General features: G+C 39.0%; 1 protein-coding gene across 4 annotated transcripts in view; it reads left to right on the top strand.

Annotated features, from left to right (window-relative positions):
* Positions 1-10572: 10572 nt before the first annotated feature.
* The window catches only part of AGXT2 (alanine--glyoxylate aminotransferase 2), a 40125-nt gene continuing 37848 nt past the window's right edge, over positions 10573-12849 (top strand). For 3 of the 4 annotated variants that reach the window (XM_036884931.2, XM_036884928.2, XM_036884929.2), the window contains exon 1: positions 10573-10723. In XM_036884931.2, the coding sequence (XP_036740826.2) occupies positions 10636-10723 (88 nt within the window). In that variant the 5' untranslated portion in view covers positions 10573-10635. The remainder of the gene's footprint in view (positions 10724-12849) is intronic. The other variant, XM_036884932.2, reaches the window with a different exon arrangement.

Consider the following 12849-nt stretch of genomic DNA (forward strand, 5'->3'; position numbering starts at 1 on the left):
TTGTCCACATCGATTCCTTTTATTTATGCTCTGATTTCAAATCAGGAAGCAATGAGACATGTATAGAAAAACACACCTTGTTGATGTGGTTGTCAATGAATAGTGAGACTGTTAGACAATCTTATTGTATTAATTAACTTTTTTACTAGCTGCATATTCAAGAGAAAAATAATTAACTCTAAAAGCTTTGGCCACTGAAATAAACTTTAATAGTTATGGTCAAATTATGCTTCATCTGGATAAGCTTCAAAATACAGTCTGAATTTTTCCATGCAAATTTCACAAATCCTGGGGGGAAAGAAATGTGTTAGCTTATCTGAACTTGAAAATCTATATGGCAAAGATCCCTCTGACAAAATAATTTGTTTTATAAAATTCCTGATAAAATTATTTTGAATTTCTAAAAGTAACTGCCTCCCCTTCTTGTCCTAATGCCCTTTCTTCAAAGCTGCTTATTGTTCAGAAATGAAAGGTCTCAGGTCTCACGCTTTGGCTATCTTTCAGTGGCATATCAGGTGTGCTTGCCATGTGACACTCCTGACTTTAAAATAACTGTTATATTATTTTACATTGTATTGCTTTATGTGGTTCAAAAGCTGTATGACACACTGAAATATATAATCCTCATGTTGTGAAACTCATCATGTAATACAAATGAAAACAATTATTTAATGACTTACAATCTATCCATATGTATTTTAATACGATTGTTGTCTATGTCTGTAAAACAAAGCTGGAAAGCTCTGTGATGGTAGATTTCCATCGAAATAGTGAATGTACTATTTTATTTTGTAATCCTTGTCTAGAAGCTGTATAATATGCCATTCCCCAGCCGATCTGGGGTATTAGGTGTTTAAAGTATAATCCAACAACTGTTAAAAAGTCAACCTCTCAGCTTTGCTTCCTGTGACATCGTATTAGGTGCATCCTGAGGCCTGCTTTTGTGCTCGATCATTCATTTAAACAATGTAAGGGTCTCATGCAGAAACCAAAGCAATCTTAGACCCAGCCTGTTGGTGGTCTGTGTCTTCTGCAAAGCCATATCCAAGTGAAGACTATATAATAGCAAAACGTTCCATATTTTTTTTCACAGCTACCACTACCTCTGCTTTTCATCTTTCCCTAGAAAACGCCAAGCAAAATTCTTCAACATTAAGGGAGAAGTTAGAAGTGATTGTTTCAGTAAGTTACTGCTTCTGTTTGTTGTTTTTACATGAGAATACACCTTCTAATTCACCACTTGGTAGGTTTATGCTAGGCTTTTTCAATAACTATTTGTACATTTTATAAAACTGGCTGACAAGTAAGGGCCAGAAAGAATACATAGTAAGTTACCAGATGAAAAAAAGAAAACCATAGAGTGCAGAGTTTTTTCCTAACTGTAAAACACCTCATGGTGGCTACCCAAAGCCATGATAATGGTAGTCCTCAAGTGTGGTTTCCTGAACACCCCCAAAAATAAATCTTTTCCTTATTTGATTTTAGCTATGCAATATAATATGGTATTGGAAAAGTCAGCCATACGTCAGAAATTATCTTGCTTCAGTTTTTAAAACTTCTTTCTACATATACTTATTATAATGCCTATATTTTTTCCTTTTTTTTTTTAGCTGCAATGAGTTATGGAAGATTGTAGTCATCTGATTTATCTTGCATTTTTAATTCTGTAACTCTTGTTATTACACATTGGGCTTTCTGTTTTCCATGGATTTATTCATTTGTCTCCTTCCATTTTGAGGGAACAACATGGACAGTTAAATCCTTGTCACCAGTATGGGAGGTTATGCTGACTGCTATTATAACATCTTCATTTTTACTGCACACCAAGAACAATGCTTGCCAAACAAAAATCTTAAACATCCCAGTGTAATATGATCATTATATTTCTATTCATGTTATTGAAAATACCCAGCTCAGTGCCTGGCTCAATAAATGTTTATTTCCCTTGCTTACCCTTCCTCTATTTTTTTTTGACATGCAAATGAGCAGAACAATGTGTGTGGCTGAAGAAATGTTCTTGAAGAATTTTTGATGGTAAAGAATCTATAATCTGGAAATTGTTTATGTAAGTTGGCCCAAAGCAATTTTCCTCCTTCTTCTTTACCCTTCCACATCATTGCAAAATATAATTTTTTCCCTCCTTTACCCGATCCCTTTCACATGAGAAGCTGCTAAAAATAAAGTGACATGGAACCAGGACCTTGGGGATCAAATCAGAGAAGCTCATTCACATATTGGAAAATAAAGGAAAGACCAAACCATTTTTAGAACATGACCTCCTTTTGGATGGTAAGATTCATCCATAATACTAACAATATCTTTTCTGACAAAATCCATACTAAGTGTAAAATGAAAACATTTTTACTTTTAATGGATCTAGATCTAAAAAATCTTCACCTACAGTTGTATTATAGGATTATGAAATGGTGTGACAGGTTGCTTAACAAATACTTCTCTGCCTCCTAATTCTCTAATGCCATGCCTTAGAGGGGCAATGAGAAATGTCATCTGTGACATTTAAAGCTCCAAATCTTAGCTTCCTCTAAGAAACACTGACTCTCCCATACTTGTATTGGTGCCATCTGCCTTTAATTCTCGGGCACACTGACTTTTAAGCTACAAAATTTGAAGTGTCATTCACCAGACACAGCATTCATATTATTAATGATGAGCAGGAGAAGTAATATGTAGCTTCTTTTCCAAAATGATTACATGTGTTTCCCTGAAGAAACAGGAAGTATATATTGCCATATCTTGCCAGAATCTAATCAGAAACCTTAATGCCACCAGACTTACTAACAACTTACTAACTAAGTTTTGTACATTCTGAATCTTCCCCTATTTTTTAGGGACTGGGAGATACAGCTTCAGTTTAGTAGAAACCCTGAAATCTTGGGGATGGGTTAGGGTAGACTAGGAAGGAATATAGGAAATAGGATCACTGAAAAGACCCCAAAAGGGATTTTACCAGCCAGGGAAGAAGATTTATGCTGGATTTACTCTGCAAATCCCTCCAAACTATACAGGTGAGACAAATCCCATTCTGGATAATACAAAATGTATTCTACTTTAGAGGTCTTGACATCTAAATTGAAATTCTTTTCTCTACAGTCTCTTCTACCTACTCCACTCCACGCCTCAACTCCTGCTGCCTATCCAAGTGATAAGCAATTTCCTTTATTATAATCAGGTTCACATTAAAACTTATGCTGACAAATGGGCTTGAAGCACAGATATTTTTATGAATGTGATAAAACACATTTTTTAAGAAAAGGCTAGAGGATGTCAGTCAAATAAAACACCACATGGACATCAGTTGGCAAATGCTGGTACAAGAAAAGGGAGCTCAGGAATGTTTTATTACTGCATTTAGAAGTGTGTTTAAAAGAATTTGTATATGTCACAGGTATATTTTTAAGGTGATGAACATTTGTGTCATAAACTATTAAAAACTACAAGATGAGCTTAAATGACATCTGCTTGACTTTCCATGACCAATACTGATATTGTTACTGAGCTGTGTTAACTTCATAATGTACTTTTCAGTCCTTTTCCAGAGCACCTGCTTTTGCAATGCTTAGTTTAAATTGAACCAATAAATTATTTCCTTAGCAGTGGTGTTTGAAGGGTCTTTTTATATACAGATATGAAACATGTATTTTATGAAAAATGTAACTTTGAAAAGTTTTTTCTTTGCCTCAACAAACTTTATTAGGACATTTTTTAATGAAGGGGGAAAAATGGCATTCTGAGCCTCTCCAGAAATAAAATACCACAGACACAAAAATAAAATATCTGTCTTAGATCATCATTGAAGGCATTTTTTTTTCCAGGCACAGACTTCGGGACTCATCTTTCAATACCTTCTCTAATTTTATTTTCCTACTAAATCAAAACCAAAACTGACATCATCTTGCTTCCAACCCAGCTAAATTCTACACCTCTTTCCACTGTCTTCATGTTCCCTTAGTCTTTATCCATTTCCGAGGCCTGAGCCTTAAAAATACAAACATACTTGGAAGCACCCAGAAATTCCTTGGGCCTTCTGGGAACAACCAAGAACAATCAAGGGAAGTTTCCAAATCTGATATACAATCAATTTTCCCAAATGAAGCTTAAGCCACAAATCTGAGTGCTAAAAATTTGCATTTTCCTACCTAGAATTATCCTTTGTCTTTACTTACAACTCCAACTGTGATTTAATCTTCCAGTTAGGATCTTTTATTTATTGCATAAAATATTTCATACACATTTCAAAATTACAGAAGATGATATAACAAAGACCAATTTACCACCACCCAAATTTCACAAATATTAACATCTTACCATATCTATTCCATGCTGTTTTTTTAAATAAATGAAACATCACAGATGTAGTAATTTACATCCCTCAATAACCAAATTCTCCATCTCCCTCTCCAGTGATAACCATAGTCCTGCGGTTGTTATATATCCTTCCTAGCCATTTAAAAAATGTATGTATCCATAAACAATATATATAATTATTCTGGGTGTTTATGAATTATACATAGATGATAGCATATGTCATTATGCACTGTAATATTTTTCATTCAGCATTGGATTTTTGAGATTCAAATAGCTCCAGTTTATTTACTTTATCTGCTATATGCAGTTGCATACATATATACAATTTATATGTTAATCCCTGTATTAACCAACTTTCCATTTCCACCATTATAAATGACTGTGCAATGAACATTTTATGCAAGCCTCATTTTTTAAGTATTTGCAAGACTTTCTCTAGGATACACAGCTAAAGATGGACTTGTTGGGTAGTATGGAACACATATCTTAACATTACCTCGATATTGATAAACTTTTTCCAAAGCAGGTGTACCAATGTACACCCCAATCAGCAGTGTAGGAGTTTCCATTCCCTCCTTAATCTTGGTGAATCTTAATGAATTTTACTTGTTTATGATACATTTTATATACTTTGCTGCATTCAATTTGCTCAAAGTTTAAGATTTTTGCACTTATGAGATTTATCTCTTTTGCTGCTTGAGACATAATTTTCTGAACAGATTTATAAGTAAGTTAAAACCTTCTTCTAGAATTACAGAAATTCCTCTTTCTCTTATCATTCTATTGATTTTTGCTTTGTATATTTTGGGGCTATACTATTAGGTGTATATAAATTTAAATACTCAATCTTCCTAATAAATTACCTCTTTGTTGTTAAATATGATCCCTTTTATCCTTAATGATTCTCTTTGTCTTAAAAATTCTTTTTCATTTTTCTGATACTAATACTGCTACAGTAACTTTCTTTCTAGTGGTAATTATTTGGTGAATCTCTTTATACCATTACTTTCAGTTGTTCTATGTTACTATCTTTTAAGAGTGTCTCAGAAACAGTAGAAAGCTAAATTCTATTTCCTCATCCTATTTGAGATTTTTTTCCTTTACATGGTAAATCAGTTCCTTTTTTTCCCTTCTGAAGTGCCCTTCCTTCATTTTTCTTTTGTGATTGAATCTATTTACAATTTAAATCAGCCAGTCTTGTAATAATCATTATAGGAGCAGGATATAATTAAAGGTCATAATCAGATTATTCGCCATATCTGAGGGCCTAAATTTAGGGGTATCTCTTCTCCCACACAGGAACAACCCCAGTCACAGTGAGCCAAATCCTGCTGTGATTGGAAGGAACTGTGGTTTGGCTGTGAACTTCAAGGGAGTGAACAACTGGAGAAGTCCAACTGCTAAGGGGCTTCTGCACAAAAATATCTGTGCCATGCTCTACCAAAAAGAGATTAATGTGGATGTTCAAAACCCTCCTTTTAAACGCAGATCTTCCTCAGTTAAGTTACCTGGTAGTCATTTGACCATATCCATTATTAAACACTTGATATATCTGAGCCACATCTCTAATATAGTTATTTCCTTCTAACATATCTGCCATCTCTCCACCTCTGTCTGAGCACCCTGAACCTGCTATCTTTCCTAGTCCATCCACTGTGAAATGGAATACCTATAATATGAGGTTTCATGTCAGATTTTCTCTGAAATCCTTTCAAACATTTCCCTTTCCTTCAACTCCATGACTCCTAAATGAGTTAAGAATAGGAAATTTTCACTTTTGAAAGGTTGTTATTTATCCTCAGTAACTCTTATGGACCCTGCTCTGTTACTGGCAGAAGGACTCAGGTCAAAGAGCAAAGTTCATTCAGGGGTTACCTGATCAATTATTAGTGAACCTGTGTGCAAAAAACTCCCCTGTAATTATTAACATGAGAACAGAATTTTCATGTTTCCTCCTTTGCCATTACCTTTTCCAAGGAGAAATTTCAATGTTTCCCTACCTGATGAAATATATTCTGTGCCTTCAAAGTAAGTTATTATCTGGGAGATAGATGACCTCTCCTGACTTATGTCCTGTCATGTAAATTGGGATAGTTCCTCTTCTTCCCTGGTCTTATGTAAAATGGAGACAATTATACCCAATCTAATTTCATGAGAAGGAAAAAAAAGAAGCATAGCAGATGCCTCTTAAAGTCCTTTATAACCAGGAGTCAGAGTCTTTTTAATAGTAATTTTACCTGTGAACTTATGGCAAGATCTTGGATTGTTGTTTCAAGTGACTCCTAGACTGAGGATAAAGATCTGGAGGGAATCTAAGTTTCCTCCTCACCCTAGTTTTCAGATTCAGTGGATATAATTGTAATTCTGAACAGGTCAAAAGACCCAACATCTTAGAAAACAATTCTGTGCAATGTTAAGTGAATTGTAAATTGATGCCACCTTACTGGAGTGCATTTTAAACGTACATACATTTTGATCTAGAAATCCCTCTTCAAGGATTGATCCAGAGAAAAATATATTTAGTCCAGTGCACAAAATTCTATGTCCTAAAATGCTGGAGAATATATAGCTATCCATTAATAGGAACTTAACAAACAAAATACACGGAGACTTCTAGTTTCAGCTCCAACATAGCTTGGAAGTTGTCACTTCCATCCTTTCAAAGAGAGCCTGGACAAACTAAAAACCTGAAACTGAAAAACTGAAAATGACTTTTTTTGAACACATCAGAGAAGTGAGGTTGCAGAGTGAACTATCACTTTGAAATCTAGAGCAAAGCCTAAAAGTCACAGCCAAGACCTTCTTAATCTGGAGCAGAAGCCACCAGAGTCATAGCTGGTAGAATACTTACAAAGTAATTTTGAGAAATTGCTAGAGGCTGAGTGTGACTGGCATGACAATGAGAAACTCCCTGGTTGCCAGAATCTTAGAAGGACCCCAAACTTTTATAGGCCTTACCTAAGGAACATCACCAGCTTGTCATGGCAAAGTTGCCCTCATTGTTCTGGCTGGGGAAGGAGAAGAGTAACTACTGTGAAATATGGTTAAGAGACTTCACTTGGACAAAGATCTGTTCTCCAGGGGAGATGAGCTGTCCAGAGTCCTCCTTCAGCAGGTGAAGAGCATTTCTCCCATTCCACCTTCCTCTATGCTTCCTACTCTACCTAAGGGGTGGGGCGGAAGAACATAGTCAAAAAGGGTAAGGACTTCAACGAAATAGATTGGGAAAACTGAAGCCAGGTTGGGAGTCAAAGGCAGAATTTTTTTTTAATTTATACTACTGGAGATTCACTTGTGAAGGGCACAGTCCAGAGACACAGGCCCACTAAAAGGCTGAGATCTAATCATAAGTCTTTGGGGCTGCAATATAATAACAGCAATTTACATCTGAAACACCTGCCAGACCCTGACTCTGTTTAAGGAGAGGTTCTTAGGGAAGCCCTCAGATACCAGGGAATACAAAACAAGGATACTAGTGGAAATTGAACCCTCTGACACCTATAGCTACAGCAAACATTAAACACATCCCAACTCCTAACTGGATTAACATAAAACCTCACCTTAGAGGCTTATTTACCTCAGATCCCATTGTCCAATGCATCATGTCCTGCTTTTATCAAATAGTTACAAGTGATGTTAAAGTGAAAGAAGAAAAATACAGTCTGAAGCAACAAAGCATCAGAACCAGATTCAGTTATAACCTAAATATTGGAATTATCACACGATTTAATATAACTATGATTAATATGTCAAGGGTTCTAATGGAATATAGGTAGATATTATGTAATATCAAATGGGTAATGGAAGCAGAGAGATAGAAGCTCTAAGAATCAGAAGAATTCTAGAAATCAAAAGACGATAACAGAAATTGAAGAATGTCTTTGATGGACTCATCAGTAGACTGGACCAGCTGAGGAAAGAATCAGTGAGCTTGAAGATAGGGAGTAAAAACTCCTTAGCTTAAAAGCAATGGGAAAAAATGGGAGCAAATAATAGAAGCTCCAAGAACTGTGGAATAATTTCAAAAGCTGTAATACATTTGACTGAAATACCAGAAGAAGAAAGAACAGAAAGAAATATTAAAGTAATAACAGCCAACAATTTTCCAAAATGAAATAAAATATATCAAGGAAGATTATGAAAGAATTAAGAATGATGACTCAGACCTATGTATTTTTTGCATGAAAAGCTGTATTACTGACTATAAGCAGATTATAAAACTGCATGTATATATATACTGGTATACACCATGTAAAAAAGATTTCTGAAAGAATCTTTCCTAATATATAATGGTGAGGATTGCTGTGATTTTTCACTTTCTTCCTCATGCTTTCCTAGGCTTGAGTTTGTTTCCACAAAAAAAAAGTTTAAAAAGCATATACTGTACTATGGTGATCAGAATAAATGCCCTCCTTTTAAATAAAGAAGATACAGTTTCTCAGTTGGATGTTATTCAGAATGCACTGCTTGGCTTCCACAGCCTAGGCAGCCCTAATGAAGGGGGCCTTCACCATACCAATCTTTAAACTTATAGCCCAAAAAGATTTCCACTCAAAGGAGTTTGCAGTCTGTAGTATTCACAAAATCAAAATTCATCACAGCCCAGTGGAGTTGAAGAACTTATGCCAGATCTCAGGAACTCAACATTTTCTCACCTCAGTCCAGCACATGATGACTGGGCACCCCAGGGAGAGGCTGTGTCACCACAGGTCTCACTGACACGGGTCACTCACATAGCAGTTGACCAGCCCAGTCACATAAACACTCACACAATACAGCCTCCCAGCAGAATGAACTGGAAGCTGGGAGCCCACGCAAAAGGGACCAATTGAAAATACTTTCTATGCTTACCAGCTGCCCTTACCTCCTCCGGGTACTTGGGGCAAAATGTTGTTTCCCAGACGTTGGTGGAGGTTGTGACCAAGATAGTCATCCCCCCTGCAGGGTGATACAAGATGTCCACCTTGTATGGTGTTCACCCACCCCCACCCCTGTTGGAGGAGGTCATCAAGAGAACCTGACCACTGGTTGACCCTCAAGCTGGACCCAGGAAATCAGAGGCTCTTCACCCCCTCCTCTGTCCTTGGAATGTACACATTGCCCACCATTGCCACAGTGGGAGCTATTTCAAGGGCATAGGCTTGAGACAGTAGGTGTTGTTGAGACCATCGGGATGGTGGATATAACTGAACCCAGTTACGGCCTCTATACAAACATTAAAGATTCTGGTGGGTGGGAGCAGAGGTCTACTTGTCTTATGGCCACCCAAGACAAGCCTCATAAGTAAGTTCTGCTGCTCATTAAACCTGCCACCTACCATCCAGAGTGGTCTGCCTCATTCTTTGGTCTCTCCCTGCTCTCCAGGTACAGGGGCCAGTTTGTGTACCGACACCCCAATACCCTGGTTCCAGCTGCCTTTGTCACCATCCCCAGTGGGGCACTGCCATGCAGAGGCACAGTGATTGCTACCCTGCAGCCACCAGAAATCTGGAGATATATGCACAGCAGCCTGGATGGATCTTAAAAACATGGCTCTGAATGAAAACAGGAAGGTCACATATTTACATACATTAATAATGCATTCACTCCAAATAATACACATTTTACAAGAATGCATACCAACAAAAAGATATGTATTAAATACATATAATAGTTGCCTACGGAGACTAGGAGTGGAGAAGGCAGGAGTGACTAAAGGGAATTTAAGAAATTAAAATATAAGAATAAAGCACCCTGACTTCTCCGCTCTCAACTTCTTGCTCTATTCGCACACCTAAAGGGATGCACCGCTGTCCAGAGTTTTCCCCAGCTAGTGGGTATCCCTTCCCCATAAGCCCTCTTCCTCTTCCTCTAAGACCCCCAACACCAATTTCTTTCCCCAGTCACTTCATGCACATCCTCTTTCTCTCTCTCTTCTTCTCACACCCCTCTGGTTTCTCAGCCTCTGACCCCTTCAGCCACACCTGGGCCCATTCCCCCTCTGACAGAGACACTCATGCTGATGCCACACAAAACTAGCAAAACTAGTCCCAAAGACCTTTGTGCTGCCTACCTGCCTTCTGTCTCCCTTCTCTCTCCCTCCCCCCACCCACTGCCTCTTCCCCAACTCTGTTCTCCTTCCCTCCCCTTAAGGCCCTATCCTGGCCCTGAAAGCTCTGGGGCTTGTCCAATAGGAGGCAGCAACCCTCCAAGTTTCCCCTCTGGAGCTCCGCCCCACCCAGTCTAATCTCAAAGTCCAGCCAGTGGCTGAGCAGTAAGAGGCCCTCCTCTGACCTGCCTTAGCAGGGCTTTGCTTCCCAGCTGGGAGAGATGATTCTAGCCTGCAGACGTTTGACAAGGGCTTTGCGCCTGGACACCTCCTCTTCTGGGATCCCCAAGATGTGCCCTTCCCTGAACCGTGAGTGGAAACCAGGGGCATCTGGGTCAGCAGAGGGTCAGCCAGAGGAGAAGGGCTGAGCTCTGGAGCTTCTGGAAGATTAGACCTGGATGAGCTCTTAGAGACAGGTCATCTAACCCAGAAGTCGTCACTTTGTCAAATCCAGTGTTCCCTTTTCATGTCCAATATTTTACAGTGCCCTCTTTTGCTCTGAAATGAAATTCATGGATTAGAAAACTGACTGGGGGGGGATTTCCCTAATTGCAACCTCCCTAACGCAAACACCTGTCTGCATACTTATATTCCACAGTGAGACCCTGTGCCTCACAGGCCTCAATCAGGAAGAGGTATCCCTTTTCCACTCCCCACAATTTAAAAATAAAAACGTGATATCTTAGCTATAATATAAACAGATATAAAAGGAAGGCAATTCAAAATAAAGGTTTAACTATCATATTAGGTGCTGAAGGATGACTATAAGCCATAAAGCATTCTCACAAACTCCCTCCATGTCCCCAGGAGGGGGTACCATCCCCTCACTTACCAACAAGGAAGCAGAGACTCTGAGAAGTACAGTCATGTATGCAAAGTCACCCAAGAAACCAGGACTAGACTCTGGGTCCAGTTCTCCTCCTCAGACTCTCTTCTCTCTCCAGCAGGGACAGAAAATGTGAGGAGACCCGAGGGAGCATCCATCAGTAGCTTCATGGGTCATAGCCTATGGGCTTGTGATTTTCATGTGTATCTTGTTTCACTATATTGCCCCACTCCCTCACCAGTTTCCCTAATGCCAACTCCTGCTGCACATTTTTATGCCTTAAAAGTCCCAATCGGGTAGGGGAAAGCCTTTTCCGTTCCCCACTATGATCAGTTTTACTGTTATGTTCTCCTCATTTCTCCCTTTTCTCTATTCTTTCTTTCTCTCCTATCTGCTTTTTATCCTCCTGCCTCAACAATTGCAATTCTTTGAAACTTAATACATGTATGATACTTTAAATGATTATCCCCTTTCATCTTCAACCAAATATTTTAGTGAGTACTATTAACCCATTTCTCAGATAAGGAGACAGAAGAATAATGAATGAATAATTAAGAAATGTGGTCAAAGGCAGAAACATCAAACAACAACCTGGGATTCAAAGCCAGGTCTGCCTGACTCCAAATTCAGAGTGATTCTACCAGAAGTGGTTCCCCAGAGAGACTGAGACAAGTTCCACTGTAACCTCCTGCAGAGCTCTTTATATAGTGACTTAGTCAATAATAGCTTATTGCCTACAGGTGTGCAAGCATTGGCCTAACAGTAGGCCAATTACATCATTAAGTAGTTTAGGGTCAGGTGAAGATCTTGGCCATAGGCACTTCCACTTTCCCCACACTCCACCCCTCCAGGATTCTCAGCTCACAACCTACATGCCATCAGTCTTCTGCAATGGTCCTTGTTCAAGAAAGCTAGAGCATTGTAACAACAAAGCTTACAATAATAATGGTTATTCTCGAGTCCAAGGGGATTGATTGCCACCAAGTGGTCATCCCAGCTGTATTCAAACCAGCCCCAGTTCATGATTTGCACTTTCCACAGAAAGCCAGTAGCAGTCCTGATAAAGAGCTCCATGCACACCCAGCAAGTTGCAGTTTTTGCTAGGGTGTGCCTGATCCACAAAGACGTTAGAGGAGATTAACAACATGCAACAAAAGTTGACATAACCATTGGGCCACATCAGAGGCAGGTTTTCCTTCTAAAGTACTTGGGCCATTTCACCTGCTTCATCCTTTCCTGGGGATGCCAGCAGCAAATGGCCTGTCACATGATCACATGATATACTATAACTGTTTTGGTCTGACCACAGGCCCATAAATCTTGCCACAATTCTTGCGTCCAAAGGGTCAGTGACCGACCAACCAGTTGGTGTGGCACTATGTCAGCAGCCACAGAGTCAGTTCTCAATAAATAGCCCAACTGTCAGTGCAGAAAACTATAGGGGAAGACTCCTGGCTAATCACAAGCCATGCTGCCCACAACTCTACCCATTGGCTGCTCTTCTCCTCCCCATCCTCCATCTTACTGTCTCAGTCTTGGATGGAAAGCTACTGCCCTCCATTTCAGGGGCTGCCCATGGCTGGAGCCATCTGTATACTCTGCATCTTCA

The sequence above is a fragment of the Manis pentadactyla genome, chromosome 2 (genome assembly GCF_030020395.1).
Source record: "Manis pentadactyla isolate mManPen7 chromosome 2, mManPen7.hap1, whole genome shotgun sequence".
NCBI lineage: Eukaryota > Metazoa > Chordata > Mammalia > Pholidota > Manidae > Manis > Manis pentadactyla.